This window comes from Wickerhamomyces ciferrii, contig 00030, assembly GCF_000313485.1.
Source record: "Wickerhamomyces ciferrii WGS project CAIF00000000 data, strain NRRL Y-1031 F-60-10, contig 00030, whole genome shotgun sequence".
NCBI classification, from domain to species: domain Eukaryota; kingdom Fungi; phylum Ascomycota; class Saccharomycetes; order Phaffomycetales; family Wickerhamomycetaceae; genus Hansenula; species Hansenula ciferrii.
Window position 1 is genome coordinate 24,262 of NW_011887710.1, and position 19,016 is coordinate 43,277.

Below are 19,016 nucleotides of genomic sequence, written 5' to 3' on the forward strand. Positions count from 1 at the left end.
TACACCACATCATTTAAAGAAACAGTCCAAATATTCTAAAGAGAAATCCACGTTGAAAAATGGCAGATTTTCACGAATTTCTGGCTGGGAAGTGTAATAGATTTAGGTTTTCATTGAATTTGAACTTGAATTATAGTAAAGGTATTTGAGTAATCTATACAATACAGAATAAATTATAATTAAAAATGGCTCAAAGAGTTACCTACAGAAGAAGAAACCCATACAACACCCGTTCTAACAAAATCAAAGTTGTTAAAACTCCAGGTGGTGTTTTACGTGCTCAACACGTTAAAAAATCAGGTACTAGACCAAAATGTGGTGATTGTGGTACTGCTTTACCAGGTATTTCAGCTTTACGTCCAAGAGAATATGCTCAAGTTTCTAAAACTCACAAAACTGTTTCAAGGGCTTATGGTGGTTCAAGATGTGCCAACTGTGTTAAAGAAAGAGTTGTTAGAGCTTTCTTAATTGAAGAACAAAAAATTGTCAAAAGAGTTTTAAAAGAACAATCTGAAAAAGAACAAAAAGCTGAAAAGAAAGCTTCAAAATCTAAGAAATAAATTCAATGAGTGTTAAAGTTGTCTAAAATTTTAAAGAAGAAAGTTGAAGAAATGATATTTTGATGATGATAATATAAATAGTAAAAGAAAGATGAAGTACCTTTTTCCAATGAATGAATGAAACATACATATACATAAATACCATACAAACGTCAAGGTTCATCTTTCACAAGATATCAAAATTGATAGTTTTCTAATTCATTAATGTTTTATTTTCTGTTTTCGTTTGGGTCTTTTTGCTTTTTTATATCGGGTTTTTAAATAGGTTGGTTTTTTAAAAGTAATGAGTTCATGTAATATATTTATACTTGTAAAACTTTTGAAGATATTGTAGATTACTATAGAAGCCATTTGTATAAGTAGATATCCTTGAACTACCGCAATGTTTCTAGTCTTCATATTGATGTTGACACTTCGGATATAAAATTAAATTCTTGATCTTGATCTGAACAATAAAGGTAAACAAACAATAGAAAACAACAGAAAGAGATGTCAGCGCTTCCCTCAATTTACTCAGATGAAGGACTCTCGAAGTCAGATCGAAGCAAAGTGCTCACGGTGGGTAAACCAAGAGCGGGAAGACCAATTGGTGCTGTGAAGCTAGAAGAAAGAGTTCATGATGCTGCTGTTGGGAATGTTGTACATCAACAAACACACAACTCTAAGAGTTCAGATACCAGCATTGATGATGATGGTGATATACCCATGCTTGGGATGGATGATGAAGAAGAGGTTCAACTAGTGGCTGACTATGTTATGGATAATAGACTGAACACAATTTCACGAGGTAGAGAATACCAGGAATCCATATTACCCACAGAATTAACATCAAATAACATAGATGATCAGGATCTAACGCCCAGAGAGAGACTTTCTAAAGATACGATCATGATAATTGATACAAACTTCATCATTTCGCATCTAGATATCATAGACGAACTAGCTAAACTTCATATCAAATATCATCACAAGATCATTATACCTTCAACAGTGATGTTGGAACTTGATGGATTGAAAAACTCTAAAAAGAAGACAGACGACACACTTGATGGTACAACTATAGGTCATTTAGCAAGATGGGCAAATGATTGGATATATAAAAAGCTTGCAGATTCAAGTTCGGCTGTTAGAGGTCAAAAACTGAAAGAGCATCTAGATAGAAATGCAATTAAAGATGATGCTATATTGGATTGTTGTTTATATTTTGAACAAAATTATGAAGCATTGGTAATATTATTATCAAATGATAAAAATCTTTGTATGAAAGCTTTAGCAAATGATATTAAAACAGTTTCATATAGGAAAAAAATGTCTGCTAATCTTATAGCTGAAAAATCATTTAATGAAAATGCTAATGGTTTACAACATGGAAATACAGAACCACTCATGAGAGCATCACCTTCACCACCACCGCCAGCTTTCAATCACAGTTATCAAGAAACAGCGGAATATATACCACCAATTTCTAATGGAAATAATCAATCTGAAATTCAGGAATCCGATCTAAGTGCTGATTATATTGAAACTGAAGAACAAGAACACTACTACAATAAGGGATACACAAATGACGAAGAAACAAGTGAACCTTCCAAACATGATCCACCTGCATCTTCTAATAATTCCAAAAGCCATTTAATAACGATACCTGATTTCTTTGATGCATCAAATTTAATACATAGGGAGGTTCAATTATTAGTCTTATCAGCTATAGATGACTGTATGTATGAAGAATATGAGGATGATGTTGAATTAGTTGGTTATGAAAAGTCAAATATCAAATCACTAAAGGATTGCTCATTAGTATTAATACAGTTCTGGATCTCTGTCTTCACAGAATACTTCAAAACTGGTCATTTTAAACCTTTCAATATGAGAGGGAAAAAATTCACACAATTCACTGATATTCCAAGATCTGAACAAGAACTAGATAAATTTATCAAATACTGGTCAAATGTATTAAGAGGTCTTTATGTTAAAAAAAATGAAGCAAAAAATTCAGATTTAGAGAAACTTATTGAGAGATGGGAGTATATAAGTGATCATTTATAGTTGGAATACATTGAATGAAAACAAAAATTACAATTTACATGAACTATATTAAAGCGACCGTTCATTTTCATCAATAGTTTTGGGTATATACACAAGAATGCTCTAACTTCAATCTTCACTTTGAAATTGCTTTTGAGCTTTTATTGGAGAAAACTCAGTTTGACTTACTTTTCTTTTCCGTCCAATCATACCAAAATGTCTTTTTGGTTTTGGTTTCGCTTTGTCATTTGGGGTATTTGATGATTCTCTAGATTGAGATTGAGATTGGGTATTAGGTTCTGAAGATTTTTCTCTTGAAGGTGATCCTTTAGTTGGACTTGGAGTTGAAGGGTCATTTTGTTTATTTAAGGATGTTTTCTTTGGTGATGATTCTCTCGATGATTCACTTTCAGTATCTGTATCTCGAGATTTCTCTTCTTTTTTAGAATTTTTGGCTTTTTGATCATCAATGTTTAGAGAATCGAATCTTTGACTTTCATCATCTGTATCATCATCAACTTGAACAAAATCATCTTCACCTGGGTTTTCTTCAAAACTATCAGTTATTGGTTTTCTTTCCTTTGTTTCTAATGTTTGTTTAGGTGGTTGATCTTGGAAATTTGTGCTGTAATCCCATGTTGAATTAGATGTATTTGAATCCAATACATTCCAGATATATTGATCTTCAATTTGGGGTAGTTTTTTTTCTCTCCATAAATTATCAAATTTTTCTTTCTTGAAGGAATGAAGTGATTGAGCGTTTGATGAATTCTTTGGAGCCCATCTTGAAACCAAATGACCACCATTCATACCTTCAATAGATTCACCTAAAAATCTTATTGCACTATCTTTATGTTCAACAACTTTTATTAAATCATTCTTATATTCATTCAATGAAAATATTATAGTTGATAAATGGAATATAAGATTTCTTAATATTGTAATTGCACTTGAATCAGGTAATATCACAAGATCAAAATTCCAATTCAATTCAGCATTGCTATATACTTTCACTAAATTTAACCTTAGCTCCAGTGGTATCCCTTTATCAATTTTCATTTCATTCATATCTACTCTAGTTTCAACATCTTCACTATTAAAATTATTTTCAAATGTAGAAATCAATGTATGATAAACACCATTTATAGATTCCGTCTCAATACCATTTTGAATAGCTTTAAAGTGTAATTTTTCTTCATCAACATCACTTATCCAAACATTTGAAAAATCAGTAATATAAAGACTATAATGAATCTTTTCTGTTGAGAAATCAACACCATAATAATATTTCTTTGGTGAATCTATATTCAACACATTCCATTTCCTAGGTAGATTCATTTTGTTCTTTGATCTATAATCTCTCTATGATATCAGTATATTCTTCTATTGCGTAAACGTCACCAGCCTTCTAATTGCAAATGTAGCGTTCTTGTTATAAGCAGCCAGCATATAGATCATGAATGTGAAAAAATTAGGGAAAATTCTTGATCTCTAATTCATGGATATTCTCATGAAGTTTGAAACTTTTGAAAGGCTGGTTGGCTGGTTCTTCTGATGGCTGGTTCTTACCATTACTGAAAAAACGCGGGTTGAATGACACTGTTTTTTGTGGCAGAATTGTAAGTGGTATGGGCAGCATTTATTTTGACACATAAGTATTAATAGAACTACGAATACTATTTAGAGATTAATAGTCAAATTACAAAAAATCCTTTTAAATTTATGATCACAAATCTTTATTTTTTTCTCAACTATTTGAATTTAATCAACTTTTAACGATTATATCAATCATGTTTCTTTTCAGATAAATCATCCATTTCAAAACTTTCAACTTCTTGTTCTCTTCTAGCAAAACTTGAATTTCTTTGATTTAAAACAGGTTGTTGTGGTTCATCTAATAAAACATTTCTCAACATTTGTTTACCATGGCTTAAAAACATTTCAAAAGCGGTATTAACAGGTCCCCATAAATTCATTGAATGTATGAAAACAACACCTGTACCGATTAATAAAACTAAGACTAACAATAATGGATTTCTTAAAATTGCCATGAATTCATTCCATCCCAAAATGATTAATAATGCATACATAAATGGTGGAATTCTAGAGATATTTGAAATAATTGAACGATTTGCATCTCTATAGCTAATTTCAGCTAATTTTAAAAATTGTTTCTTAATTTTAGATTGTTGTGTAGCTGATAAGATATGAGCAAATGAATGAGGATCTTCTTCGTCATCATCATCATCTTCTTCTTCAATAGAGGTTGTAAATGGTGGTAAAATTTCTGTTCCATTTGATAATTTGGCAATTGAAAATAATGGCAATGAACCTAAGGAGAATTCAGTTGCTTCACTATATGCAATTGAAATTTCTGATTCTGTTTTCCAAGTTCTTGGGATACCTTCTTTATCATATGAGAAAACATCTTCAAATTGACGTCTTAAGATGTTTACCACGTTATCTTCATTTAAATAATCATGAATGAAAAGATCAAATGAAATCCATGCTGATTTTTCAATTTTATTTTTTATTTCTTTATTTATTGATTCATCTGATACAATTTTGAAATCATATCCACCTTCATCGTCTTTATATTTAGAAAGTGTTGAATTTAAACTTGTTTGGAAATTTTCCAAAATTCTATCCCACATATTTTCATCTGGTGTACTTAAAGATTCTAAAGTTTTATTTTTAATTAATGGGTTTATTTTTTTATTTAATTTATTGATTAAATTTTCAATTTCATTTTCACGAACTTTAATTAATTGATCATCTAATTCTTGTGAAAATTCTTCAAGATCAATTTGATAATCAAATGCTTCTGGATCAATATTTTTCAAATGTTCTAATTCACTTGTGAAATTTGTTAATGCAATTGATCTTGCTTGAATAGATTTTTCAGCAAATGATAATTTTTTTGTTGATTTATCATTAAAAGATTTTGTGAAAATTTCTAATTGTGATTTTTTCAAAAATTTAATATAATCAACAAGAGTACCTCGTAGCTTTAAATTAATATCTGATTTTAAATTACTTCTCTTTGATTCATAAACTGCCTTATTATAATGTGAAGCTTGTGAATCAAAACTTTCTAAAGCTAATGAAGATAATGTTAAGAATTCTTTTGAAAGATCTAAACCTGTAATCTTGGCAAATTCTAAGATTGTAATAACTTCATTAAATTTTGAATCAAATAATTCTAATGATTCTTTCATAATTTCATCACATCTAAATCTTGCAACAAGGATTTGTTGAGTTGGTAAATCAAGATCTTTATTTGATTGAATTTGATCCCAACATCTTTCAGCATAAACAGTCCAGCCATCAATTGGGAAATTTTGTTTATAATCAGTTTTGAAAAAATAATCATCTCTCTTGGAATCAGAAAAACGATCACCTAATTCAACAACATCTGAATGAAATTTTTCAGGTTGTAAAACTTTATGAGCTAAAGCAGTAAATTCCAAATCAAAATAATCTGAAAGTTTTGCATTTGGATCAACATTACTTGGTTTATTAATCCCATCCCACATTTTTTCTAAATCAGTTGTTAAAGTTGAAGATAAATTTGATAATGGAGTTGAACCAACATGATCTCTAATAACAAATAATAACAAGACTTTATGATCTTTATTACCAAACAATGAAAGATTAACTTCGAAAACAGTTTTCAATAATCCCATATTTGCACCTTGATATAAACCAACTTGATGTTCCCAAATGTTTACAATCAAGACTTCAGAAGTTGAAAGGGCAAATAATGCAGCTTTACGCTCAAAATCTTGATCTTCACCTCTTTCTCTACCATCAGAACCTTCAACATCCATAACAAAGATTTTCTCTTGATGTAATTTTTCAACTGATTCTTTTTTACTTGATTCAATTTCTGGTGAATAACCTAACCAAATACCTTTTGTTGTTTGTTGTCTTTTAGCTTCATTCATAACATCGAATTGAGTATGGAATAACTCGTTTAAAAGTGTAGATTTCCCTGTGGATTGGGATCCAAACACTGAGATGACATGATAATCTAGACCAAGATCTTTTGGTAAGACTGTTTTCAAATATTTTTTGATTTGATTGTTTCTGGTATTAATTAGTATAACGAGATCTAAGTATATAACATTCAGCTAATAACACTCACTGGAATGTCTTGTCCTCATCGATGACCTGGACAGAGACATTTGAGACGACGGAATCAGCCATTGTTGTTATCTTCTTGGTGATTGTCTTGATGGTCTCGTTGATGTTCTTGTTGATGTTCTTGTTGTTGGTTATCTGTTCGTTCAAGTCTGTCCAGCAATTCCAATATTCGCGCGTTTCTGTGAGCATTTTCAACAAAACAATCAAAAATCAAAATTATAAAAGAACGAAAACATCACCAGTTAATTAGCCGCCATCAAATAAAAGATTCAAAACAAGCACAGAATGTCCGACGTCGCAATCACCATCAAGAATCCAAAACTTCAGAGAACTTTGCAAAGATTCAAAGCGAAGATCGCAGAAGGAGACTACTACGAAGCTCATCAAACATTGAGAACAATTGCCAATAGAAACGTCAAGGCTAAAGCTTATACCGATGCCATTGAACTCTTATACATTGCTGCTCAAATCTTACTAAAATCAAGTCAACCAGCTACTGGTTCAGACTTAACATCTTATTTGTTGGAAGTATATACAGAATCACAAACACCAGTGGATTCAAATTCAAAATCTAAAATTATTCAATTGATTTCATTATTTCCTTCTCAAGAACCAACATTGAAACAAGTTAGTATCGAAGCTAGTAATTGGTCAATCAAGTTTGGTGAATATCCATTTGGTGATCCTTTCCTACATGATGTTATTGGTGCTAAATTTCTAGAGAATCCTTCAGATTTGGCCTATGATGCTGAAAGACATTTATTATTAGGGACAAGTGCAAGTGTTACTTTATATTTCAATTTGATATGGGAATGGTATTTAGAAGATCCAAGTTTGGAAAATGCTGGATTATATGCTTCTAGAATTGTATTGAATTATTTGTTTATTGAAAATGTTAAAATTGCTAAAGAAGCATTAACAAAATTCATTAATAATTTAATCAATCATGGTAAATTACAACATGAATCAATTGAAGAATTAAATGAAAAATTTCATATTTTTGAATCAGTACCACTATTAAACTTATTACAATTGACTTTAATAACTATTCAAACTAAAAATTCTCAATATTATTCAAAATTGAAAAATCATTATAATCAAGTGATAACTCAATCAGGATTAAATGATTCTTTTGATTATTTAGGTGAATTATACTTGGATATAAGGGTTCCAAAAAATATAAATCCATTACAAAGTTTAATGAGCAGTTTCCTTGGTGGTGGTGGTATATAAATTTAGTATCTAAAGAATTCTAAAAAAAACAATTAATATACAATATAAAAGAAAATAAAACACTCAATTTTTAAGTATACTTGATCTTTCAACGGCTTCTTTCAATTCCAATCTTTTCGCATTAATCAACTCTTCAATAGCTTCATGATAACTTACCCATTTTCTTGATCTTTTATTAGATTCAGGAAATTCATCATATTCTTTCTCCACAACCATTTCAAAAAAATGAAATTCAGAACGTGGTGGATGTTTTAATATTTCTTGATTTAAGAATTCATCTTTATTTGTATTCCATTCCTTTGGTGGTCTAAGATCATCAATCATACCTAAAGATCGTATTATTTTACCAGTTACTCCAGCTTCTTCCCAAGTTTCTCTAATTGCTGAATCTACATATTCAGCTTCATCCATTTCAACACCACCTTTGGGAAGAACCCATCTCTTTTTTTGCCCAGTAGAACTAATCAATAATACTTTTGAATGATCCTGGTTCAATACAACACATCCAGCGACTATTCTTGCACCAGTTTCTGGATTATAACCTTTTAAAAGTTAGAATTTAAAGAAATTTTTTTGACATTAAATTTATAAATCTTACATTGATTCTCACGACCAACTCGTGATTCTGTGGTTCTAACAAAACTCATATCCTAAGCTATAACTCTGAGTAAAAGATTCCAATCAAAAGAAGATTCTTTCTAAAAGACCATCTCATGATTATCTCTTCATTAAATTTGATTCAACTTTGTGTTTCGTTTCTGGTTTCTCGAGAGTCGAGAGTCATCATCAGGTTGAGAAATTCGCGGGTAATGCTGTTCTTACCGGAAAGTTATAGAGGGTATAAGTAAAATTTGTATTGGATTATTGAAGTAAATTTAACGGAAACCAATTAAAGAAAGAGAAAAGGATATGGACTCATTACCAATTGGATTCGGTGAAGGAAATACTGCTGGTGCTCAAAATCATGATATTTATTCCAGGTACTTAAGACCCGTTCAACCAAAAGAAAGTGATGAATCTGAGTCTGATAATAGTGACAGTGATGATAGTGATAGTGATGATGATAAAGAACAATTCCCAATAACCCATTCTTTCCAATTAGACCCTCACACCAGACGTATCGAATCAACTACATTCTCTCCTCATGGTGATAAATTATATTCTTCATCAAATGATTTAAACTTAAACATTTATGACTTTAATCAAATGAATCCAATCTCTTCAAACCCTGTTAAATCATTAGAAATTTATGAGACTAAATTCATTAAAATTTTAAAAACAAATTCAAGAGGTGATTTATTAGCAATTCCTAATTCTGGTTTTTCATTTAGAGCTCTTGACTCAAAGGGTTCAACCATACATGAATTCCCAGAAGGTGATCGTTATATATATGATGTTACCAAGACAAAAGGACATACAGATATAATTACAGATTGTTCATGGTCTCCCACAAATCCTGATAAATTTATAACATGTTCGAATGATTCTACATTCAGGATATGGAATTTGAAAACTAAGCAACAAGAATCAGTTGTTTTCATTAAAGATAAAGGTAAGAAAACTAAAGTTAAATTTATTAGATATACAATTGATTCTAAATATATTATTGTCATTGATAATGATTCAAGATTGACTATTTGGGACTTAGCTACAAATTTGAAAAGACCTATGAAAGAAATTCAACTCAATAGTAAAATCATGGCCATTGAAACTTCAACTACTGATGAAAATTCAATAGTAGTAAGAAGTTCTGATTATTCATTAAAATTATATGACCTAAGAACTGATTTATCAAGACCAGTTATTCAAAGACTTAATTTCAAAACTATGGATACCCCTTATACAAATCAATTAATTTATCATGATCAATTTATAATAACTTTTATCAATAATGAACAAGATTTGGGGAAAAATGAATTACATATATTGGATAAATCTGATTTAGTAACATTAGAAAAATTATCATATGATGAAGAAATTACAAGTATTTCATGGAAAGAGGAGATTAATCAAATAATTGTTGGTTTTAAATCTGGGAAATTAGAAATTTTATTTAATCCACAAGTTTCTAAAAATGGGATTAAAATTTCAATTAATAATAAACCTAAGAAGAGGAAAAATTTTGATGAAAATGATAATTTTATAACTTCTTCAACTTCAAATATTGCTTATAATATGAATGAATTAGCTGAATTAAACAAATCCAAAAAATCAAAAACAAATGATAATGATGAACCTAAAAAACAAAAATTTATTTGGGGTACTACAGATGCTGAAAAAATTGAAAATAATATTAATTTAGAAGATCCAAGAGAAGCTTTGAAAAAATTTGTTGAATCTAAAAAATGATCTAACTATTAATATTTAATATTTCTTTTTTGATTTAAAATTGCATATGCTGCTGCTACTTGCTCTGAATATTCCCAATTTTTAAGATCACATGGATCTTTTGGTCTATCAGATTCTGGATCATTTTGATATCTAGTATCTTTATAATAAATTCTTTGTGATAATCTATCATAATAAACCATCAATGGTAATTTGTTTCTATATGTTTGAGATTTATTTACTTCTTCAAACATGGGTATCCAATCTGATAAAGTTTCTCTTGTAATGGTATCAAAAAATAACATTCTTAATTTGGGGAAGTTGAAAGGAAAGAGATGACTAGTTCTACTTAAAATTAAATTCATATCAATACCAGCAAATTCAACTTTAATTAATTCATGTCTATTTTTCAACATAAATTCATAGAAAATTTTACCAATATTTGATTTTGTTATGGAAGTGGTATCTTTACCTTTGATGTAATTTATCAAATTACCTATTCCTGATCTAATAACTGGTCTAATTATTAGATGTGATGCATGATTATTGAAAAGTTCATGATCTCCTAATTCTGGATGTCTATGTTGAACGTTATCAATTGCTGTTTTTTTAAAATCAAAATCTATAAATTGAAGATTTTTAACGTGTGATAAATTTTTCAATTGATCATCTTTTAATATTGGACCATCAATTTTAGATAAATGACGTTGAGTTAATTTGAAATATAATCTTAAGACTTGTAAATGTTCTGGTAAATGACATAAAGATTGAAATAACAATTGATGTTCATCAGATTCAATTGTTAATACAACAAGATTTCTCATTTTTGGTAAAAGTTTTAAAAATAGTTTACTATTTATTGATAATAAATTATTTTCTGATCTAATATTGGTATGTGATAAAGTTGATTTCATTGTTAAGACAGTTATTTGGGTTGCGACATTAGATTGATTTCTATCAATAAAATCAAGAGTTTTATATGCACTTAACCCACCATCTTTGAAAAGTCTTAAATCATTATTTATAGAAACAACTTTTGTCATATAAATCAAATAAGCAAATGTTTCATAAATTTCACGACAACATGTTACAATTGGAATAATTGAACTTTTGGATAAATAAACATGATAAATAATCATTTTTAAGATTTCTGGTGGAAGACCAAGAAAATTGATTTGATTTTCTGGTGGTGGTGTTGGTAATGATGACGATGATGATGATGATGTTACTCTTGGTGATGTTATTGATGAAAATGGTAATCTCCTTTCAGTTGATTGATCCGTTATTGGTGATGTAGAACTGGATGATTCTTGTTCTTCACTAGAGGAATTAATAATTGATGGTGTTTTATCAGAAACTTTAACTGATTTGAATCTATTCTTGAGTGATTTCTGTTTAGATCTAAGGAATAATGCTGGTAATGATTGAAATTGTATAGAACCACTGTCTTGATTACTATTGGAGCTCTCATTGTTGTTGTTTGTTTCTAATATTGATGATGTTGATTCCACAGTTCCACTTTCCATTGTTCAATTCAATGGAAACTCAAATTTCCTGTCAATTAACTTTATTGAAATGTTTCATACGATCATTTGAATCATTTATTGTCACAGCGGCTGTTGTTTTGCAAGTGTTGATGTTTTGTGTCTTTTATTTAATGGATATTTTTATGCTTTTGTGGTTTGAAATCAAACTAAAATCACAGCGGTAAAGAACTTAAGCGCTACATTCAAAGAAACCTATTTCATAATAATCAACAGAGTCATAAATTAAAAGTAGAAATAAATACAGAATATTTAATATAATAATAGTGATACTTTTGTAGATAAAATAGATAATATTGGTTCAATAAATTACCAAAATGCGTCAGTTTTGTATGATTCATCTTTAAATAAAAATGCTCCATTACTGGTTTCTAATTCCCATTCATATTCTGGTGCAAATTCAGCATGAACAGATTCTGGATCAGCAATCATATGTGCAGTATAAGTAGCTTCTTCTTCATCAATCAAGATTTTAGTTTCTGGATGTTGATCAGCAATCATTTGAACTTGACAAGTTCTTTCCATTAAACCAAATAAATAAGCAGCTTCATCCACAGTGGAACCTGTTGTTAATAACCCATGATTTTGTAAAATAATACATCTATTATCTCCCAAAGCTTTAGCCAATCTTTTACCTTCTTCATTTTCAAAAACAACACCACCAAATGTATTATAAACAGTATGTGATTTATAAAATAATGTAGAATCTTGATTCAACATTTCTAATGGTTTACCAAATGCACTATAAGCTTTACCATAAATAGAATGACTATGAACAGCAGCATTAACATCTGGTCTTGCTTGATGAATTTCTGAATGGATTTGGAAACCCGCTGCATTAACAACATGTTTATTACCACCAATAACTTCACCTTTTTCATTAATATGAACTAAATCTTTAGCTCTCATTAAACCAAAATGTCTACCTAATGGATTAATCCAAAAAGTATGTGGATCAACTGGATCTCTAACAGAAATATGACCTGAAGCACCTTCTTGATAATTAAATCTTGCTAAATATCTAAAAGCAGCAGCGGTATGTTCCAAAACCCATTTACGTTCTTCATATTTATCTTTAAATTCTGGTTTTCTATATGGATATGCTAAATCATCACCACCAAATGTTATGTTTGAAACACCTTCAGCAACTTGTTCAAAACCTTCATGGTGTTTACTTTCCACTTTCAGAGTTGAAGGAACTGATTCTGTAGTTTGTGTAGTTGTTGTTGACATTATATAACCTGTTATTTATTAATTGGATTCTCTAACTTGTATGATGATCTATACCAGTTCTCTAATTGGTCTTATATTTACAGAGTCATGTACCACCCCAGTTCTTTGGTTCAAAGTAGAATACCAGCTCTATATATATATGATTCCACAACACCAAATTTTTGATTGGATATGATAATGGAGATGAGATATTTACTGATCAATCACGCAAATAGTAAGTATATTCTTATCTTTAATGTGTGAATATCAAAGCATTTACACAGAAAGTTATGAAAAAGTGTCAAAATTTTGAAAACCACCGAAACTTTCCCCGAGATAAAGACTAGTCTTGATTATTAAGATAAGCAAATTTGAAACTTATACCGGGAGCCTGAAAAAGTCATTGTACAAGACTCTGAAATCGACTCTGTTATTGACGCCTGAATTGGGGAATACTTAACGTTATCTTATGATTAATTATGTCAATTTTAAAGACTTTGTATATCGAGATCTAGTCCATTACGAAAAACTAAGACTACGATATTTAATTAACGATTATTACCAAAAGCAATTTTATAACATGGATCATGAGAAGTTAGTGAATTGTAGTACTTATTAAGTGTAAGGTATTTGATGTTGGCGATTACCAATCCATTGAACCTAACATCTAAACCATTATTCCATAACATTCTGAATTTGGATACCTCTTTTGTAACTTATTCCATTGAACTATAAATCGATCACTAATCAAATAACATAACTTCCCACTAAGACTTAAATCATTAACTCTTGCTAAACTTTCAATATAAATTATCTTTGTTTTACCAATCCCAAGGAATTTTAAAAGAAAGAAATAATAACAAATTGGAACTGAAGTACCTGGTCCATTAACAATTAATACATCAGGTTTGATTTTTAATTTGGAGAATTGAATAAATGTAAATAATATACTTTTCACAGTTGATATTATAGATGATACAAAACCTTCACCAACTTTTCTTGCTCTTGGTAATTCTAAACTTTCAGTTTTTGTTTCAATATTTGTTTCATTTATAAATTTCTTTAAATGAATTAATGAAGTTGAATCTCCAGAACTTGTAATGAAATGTAAATTATGAACTTTTGGAATGGTATTAGATCCTGATAATATCCGTATCATTTCCCCCGTATGACCACCAGATCCTAATAACACCATAACATTCTTATCCTCAATGGATTTCAATGGTGATGTTTTAATTTGATGATGTTTTAATGAAGGTAATGCAAATATTAATCTAATACATAGCACAATTATTATAACCAGAAATGAACAAACCGCAACTTCAATTTCAAATTTTCCCATGTTGAACTGTATCAATTAATATCCCAGCTGAATAAAATTCAATACATTCTTTAAAAGAATTGTGATGAATATTGATTATTTCTGATGTCATGATCAAAATGTTTATTCATGATGGTTAAATTACGAGGTCGTGTCACATGAATTTCACGTGCATAAATTTATACCCCCTCGGATCTTAATTTCTACTTTTTTCTTAATGTTTACGTACACTGTTTAAGAATTTAAAATTTAATACTATGGAAACTTTGAAAGTGCTTATTTTATACCAGTTTCTTCTCTTTTTGAAGTCTTCTCTTTTGATATATTTTATTACACAATGATCAAATCTACTCTTATATTCAGAAATGATGGTGAGTATTGGAAGTTGCTGAGTTTCTTGATGAATTTTAGTGTTTTTTGATACACTGCATATGAACATCAAGATATTTTATACAATTTAGAAATCATATATTAACATAATACAATTAGGTCTTCCATTATCAGGATCTGTTGATGATGATAACGATCCAAGTTTAGCAGAACAAAAAAAGAAAGTCAAATTAATCATTTCAAGAATAACACCTAATTCTGAACCAAGAGCATCAATTGAAAGTGATAATTTTCAAATACATTATTTAATTAAAGATTCAATAATTTATTTTGTTATATGTGAAAAATCTTATCCAAGAAAATTAGCATTCTCTTACATTTCAGAAATTTCAAATGAATTTTCTCAATCTCATGGTTCTGATAGTTTAAGACCTGATACAAGACCTTATCAATATGTTTCATTTGATAATTATATGAAAAAAACTAAAAAAATTTATCAAGATCAAAGAGCTCAATCTAATTTAGATAAATTAAATAGTGATTTAGCTGATGTTAAAGCAGTTATGAGTAAAAATATTGAAGACTTATTATATCGTGGTGATTCATTAGATAAAATGTCTGAAGTTTCTTCATCAATTAGAATGGAATCTAAAAAATATAGAAAAGCTGCTCATAAAATAAATTTTGATTTATTAATACAACAATATGCTCCTATTGCTGGTGTTGGATTATTTATTGTATTTTTAATTTATTGGATCTTTATAAGAGGTTAGATATATAATGAAGGAAAAAGGAAAAATGAGCTAAAAAAAAACCACAAAAGGCTAGGTTGTTTATATATGAATGCCTTCGCACTAATAGAATAATAATGAAATGAATTGGAGAAGAATATTTAACGTTGTAGTCTACTTTTGGAAAGTTGTTGATGATTTTGAACCATCTGATCAGATCTGAAGAATTCGCGCATAGAACTAAAAAATCTTTATTGCTTCTCCATAATGAAATCTTTTTTTTTCTATGAAACCCCTTCTTTATCAATTCTTGTGATTCTTGTTAGATCAATTCAATTGAAATTCTTAATCATAGTCATATCATGTCATTAGATACTTTAATCCCAAAATTCCAATTCAAAAGAGTCTTGGTTTCAAACCCACAAACAAAATCAACAGCATTATTAGGTCAAATTGATTCAAAAGATGCAATTATAACTCTAGAAAAGACAAATTTTTTACTTGATGATGGAACTTCGACTGATAATATTCCATGTATAAATACTATAGAACAAATCGCAACAACAACACAAAATGACATTTATCATTGGGGGCTTTGTACTTTAAAACAAGATCTTGAAACTAATCCAACTTCAAAATTAAATTTAATTTGGCCTGCAACTGAAGTTCATATTAAGAAATATACTCAACAACAATATCATTTAATTGAAGAAACTCCTGAAGTTTATAACAACTATGTTGTTCCATATATTAAAACAATGACTGGTGATAGATTGAAATGGGTTGGAAATATCTTACATGAAGGTGCAGAAGCTGAAAAAATTGTTTATAATGATCTTGATAAAGAAAAAGGTTTTGTATTATTACCAGATATGAAATGGGATGGTTTAAGTCTTGATGCTTTATATCTAGTTGCAATTGTTTATCGTGAAGATATCAAATCACTTAGAGATTTAAATCCTTCACATAAAGAATGGTTACAAGATTTGAATTTAAAAATTAGAAAAGTTGTTGCATCAAGTTATAATGGACAAGTTTTACCAGATGAATTACGTTTATTCATTCATTATCAACCTTCATATTATCATTTCCATATTCATGTTGTTAATATTTTACATCCTGGATTAGGTGATGGTATTGCAGCTGGTAAAGCCATCTTGTTAGAAGATGTTATTGAACAATTAAATTATTTAGGTCCAAAAGGTTTCTCAAATAAAACTATTTCTTATGTTATTGGTGAAAATCATCCATTATGGGTTAATGGCTTGAAGAAAGTTCAATCTGATAGATTAAAAGAATTGGGATTACCAACCGAATTCCCAAAAGATGATATTGAAGAATTGAATGTCAAACAATGATTACAAATAACAATATATCTCATAACGAAAGCTTTTTAATGACCTTATAAATACAAAATTGTAGTATAAGTTCGGATAATTAATCGTTTGTATGAATCAAGAAAATCCGCGATATGTAATATTTGTTCCTTTTTCTTTGACATCACCATCATCGCACGAAAATTAAATTTTAGTGTGTACATTGACTGGATATTTTTGACTTGATCTTCACTTGATTTTAAATAACATTTATCACAATGACTATGGCTGAAAAGAGAAGAGTTGATCTTGGATTTGACGATGATTCTGATGAGAGTGGGTCTGAAGAAGTTTTAGTTCCTCGTAAGGTGCAAAAGAAGACAACACTCCCCAAATTCACTTTTAAAACGGACAAGATTCAATCAAACGATGTGGATGATATACGGCCCAGTTTAGGTGAAAGTCAGACTGTTGATGGTAATAAAATTGCTAGTGGAAGTGATGATGATGACTATATGAATATTCAAATACAAGAAGATGAAACTACAAGGCCTCAAAGCCTTCGGTCGAAAGAGGAACCTAGATTAAAACCACAATATGAGTTTGAGAAAATTGGTCAAGATCAAAAGGATAAGCTAAAACAAACTCCACATAATAATCAATCATTATTTGGCCAAATTATTGATGATGATCATCATGAGAAAGAACAAGAAAAAACAAGTGAAGATGAAGATGATTCACATTTTGATATTGATGTTATACGACCAATTTCAACACATGCTAAATCCTCTTCTAAAGGGTTATCAATAATGGAAAAAATGGGGTTCAAGATTGGTGATACATTAGGTATTGATAAAAAAAATAAAGACGCGCTATTAGAACCATTACAATTGGTAAATATAAAGGGGAGAGAAGGAATAAAAGAACATAAAGCTGATCCTAAAATTGAAGCTAAGATACCCAAAGATGGACTCACAGAAGAACAAACCAAACTTTTCAGAGAACGATTAATTGCTGAAGATGCCGAGGCTGTTAAAGAACGATTATTACACAAGATGCAAAAACTTTGTTGGCAATTAACTGGTGGTGCTGATATACCCAATATTGAAACTGTTAATCCATTAGATGTTAATGTTCTTTGGAGAGGCTATGTTAAATTTATACTGAAAATGAAAAGAGAAAGTAAAGAAAGGAATCAAATAACTGAGATACTAGATTCACCAAAGTCTGCCAATAATGATGATGAAATAAAATTGGATGAAATAGAGTCTAATGGATCCTCAAATGATCAAGAAAAGAAAAATGACAATGAGACCATATCAAGAGAAGAAGAAGATGAAGAGGATGATGATGAACTATTAATGTTTCAAGAACTTTCGTTAGATGCACAAATAGAGAAGCTATACATGTTTCTCAGAACAGATTTTGATTATTGTTATTACTGCGGAACAAGGTATATAAATCAAACCGATCTTTTCAGTCACTGTCCTGGTTTAACTCCCGAAGATCACCAATAAATTACTACAATTAGGAAGAAAATAATCTACATTTCATTCCTGAATATAAATGTACCTAATCTCATCGTAGAATCTAGAATCGGTTAGCAATTTCTAAAGCTTATATAGAGACTGCTTCTCATTGAAGTAAATTTAATGTATTAATATATATGAGATTTACACGCAGAAATTACCGATGAGATAATGTAATCGGTATGGTATAATCACGTTGAAAGAAGTTGCAATGATAGTGAAGACCATCGAAGACCAACTGGATGAGCAAAAAAACACCTAATTGTTTATCAAATAGTACAGACAACGTCACTTCCATTAATTGGCATGAATATAGGCAAATCAATACAACCTTTGAATTTTGCTTACGTCATGCTTACATAATCCACATTTCGCGAATTTTTTTGCCCTTCACTAACCCTATACACTTACGTGCACAATTCTACGCTAGATTTCGCGCTAGATCTTTAATAGCTCCCTCAGTAAACTCGCCACAACGTCCCTGAGAGCGGGTACACTTGCTCAAGTTTGTTCTCCTTCAAATGAGCCTATATGTTCTTCAACCGCTCATTTCGTTGTGGAGCTATTCCAAAAGTGCTAAAACACAGGTTTCAAAATGCATTTGAAAACCTGATCTCGAGTTTTTCCCTAAAATCTGATTACGTAAACCCCGTACAAAAATTAGGGTGGTACTTAACGAAAACGCGAATTCAACTTATACGTACAAAAAAATGTGGGAAATTGGAATTAAGTTTATCC

General features: G+C 29.7%; 12 protein-coding genes across 12 annotated transcripts; 6 read left to right on the plus strand and 6 right to left on the minus strand.

Moving 5' to 3' along the window:
• Positions 1-185: 185 nt before the first annotated feature.
• BN7_1434 (60S ribosomal protein eL34) lies at positions 186-560 on the plus strand (the record flags this gene model as incomplete). The annotated part of the gene is made up of 1 exon (XM_011277891.1): positions 186-560. One exon carries the CDS (start codon positions 186-188, stop codon positions 558-560), a length of 375 nt encoding a protein of 124 aa, XP_011276193.1.
• Positions 561-1,049: 489 nt separating this feature from the next.
• SWT1 (mRNA-processing endoribonuclease) lies at positions 1,050-2,609 on the plus strand (the record flags this gene model as incomplete). The annotated part of the gene is made up of 1 exon (XM_011277892.1): positions 1,050-2,609. One exon carries the CDS (start codon positions 1,050-1,052, stop codon positions 2,607-2,609), a length of 1,560 nt encoding a protein of 519 aa, XP_011276194.1.
• A 108-nt stretch (positions 2,610-2,717) lies between these two features.
• Positions 2,718-3,926, minus strand: BN7_1436 (Zinc metalloprotease; the record flags this gene model as incomplete). Its single annotated transcript, XM_011277893.1, has 1 exon — positions 2,718-3,926. One exon carries the CDS (start codon positions 3,924-3,926, stop codon positions 2,718-2,720), a length of 1,209 nt encoding a protein of 402 aa, XP_011276195.1.
• Positions 3,927-4,372: 446 nt separating this feature from the next.
• On the minus strand, positions 4,373-6,535 carry SEY1 (dynamin-like GTPase SEY1; the record flags this gene model as incomplete). The annotated part of the gene is made up of 1 exon (XM_011277894.1): positions 4,373-6,535. The coding sequence occupies one exon, from the start codon at positions 6,533-6,535 to the stop codon at positions 4,373-4,375; it is 2,163 nt and encodes a 720-aa protein (XP_011276196.1).
• Positions 6,536-7,019: 484 nt separating this feature from the next.
• Positions 7,020-7,967, plus strand: GET4 (the record flags this gene model as incomplete). Its single annotated transcript, XM_011277895.1, has 1 exon — positions 7,020-7,967. The coding sequence occupies one exon, from the start codon at positions 7,020-7,022 to the stop codon at positions 7,965-7,967; it is 948 nt and encodes a 315-aa protein (XP_011276197.1).
• A 63-nt stretch (positions 7,968-8,030) lies between these two features.
• Positions 8,031-8,614, minus strand: DDP1 (polyphosphatase DDP1; the record flags this gene model as incomplete). The annotated part of the gene is made up of 2 exons (XM_011277896.1): positions 8,031-8,509; positions 8,581-8,614. The coding sequence occupies 2 exons, from the start codon at positions 8,612-8,614 to the stop codon at positions 8,031-8,033; spliced, it is 513 nt and encodes a 170-aa protein (XP_011276198.1).
• A 262-nt stretch (positions 8,615-8,876) lies between these two features.
• BN7_1440 (putative WD repeat-containing protein) lies at positions 8,877-10,316 on the plus strand (the record flags this gene model as incomplete). The annotated part of the gene is made up of 1 exon (XM_011277897.1): positions 8,877-10,316. The coding sequence occupies one exon, from the start codon at positions 8,877-8,879 to the stop codon at positions 10,314-10,316; it is 1,440 nt and encodes a 479-aa protein (XP_011276199.1).
• Positions 10,317-10,324: 8 nt separating this feature from the next.
• On the minus strand, positions 10,325-11,821 carry BN7_1441 (uncharacterized protein; the record flags this gene model as incomplete). The annotated part of the gene is made up of 1 exon (XM_011277898.1): positions 10,325-11,821. The coding sequence occupies one exon, from the start codon at positions 11,819-11,821 to the stop codon at positions 10,325-10,327; it is 1,497 nt and encodes a 498-aa protein (XP_011276200.1).
• A 327-nt stretch (positions 11,822-12,148) lies between these two features.
• BN7_1442 (uncharacterized protein) lies at positions 12,149-13,072 on the minus strand (the record flags this gene model as incomplete). The annotated part of the gene is made up of 1 exon (XM_011277899.1): positions 12,149-13,072. The coding sequence occupies one exon, from the start codon at positions 13,070-13,072 to the stop codon at positions 12,149-12,151; it is 924 nt and encodes a 307-aa protein (XP_011276201.1).
• Positions 13,073-13,718: 646 nt separating this feature from the next.
• On the minus strand, positions 13,719-14,393 carry ALG14 (N-acetylglucosaminyldiphosphodolichol N-acetylglucosaminyltransferase anchoring subunit ALG14; the record flags this gene model as incomplete). Its single annotated transcript, XM_011277900.1, has 1 exon — positions 13,719-14,393. One exon carries the CDS (start codon positions 14,391-14,393, stop codon positions 13,719-13,721), a length of 675 nt encoding a protein of 224 aa, XP_011276202.1.
• Positions 14,394-14,737: 344 nt separating this feature from the next.
• Positions 14,738-16,791, plus strand: DCS2 (5'-(N(7)-methyl 5'-triphosphoguanosine)-(mRNA) diphosphatase; the record flags this gene model as incomplete). The annotated part of the gene is made up of 3 exons (XM_011277901.1): positions 14,738-14,747; positions 14,862-15,439; positions 15,760-16,791. 3 exons carry the CDS (start codon positions 14,738-14,740, stop codon positions 16,789-16,791), a joined length of 1,620 nt encoding a protein of 539 aa, XP_011276203.1.
• Positions 16,792-17,027: 236 nt separating this feature from the next.
• CMG1 (Cmg1p) lies at positions 17,028-18,266 on the plus strand (the record flags this gene model as incomplete). The annotated part of the gene is made up of 1 exon (XM_011277902.1): positions 17,028-18,266. The coding sequence occupies one exon, from the start codon at positions 17,028-17,030 to the stop codon at positions 18,264-18,266; it is 1,239 nt and encodes a 412-aa protein (XP_011276204.1).
• Positions 18,267-19,016: the final 750 nt, after the last annotated feature.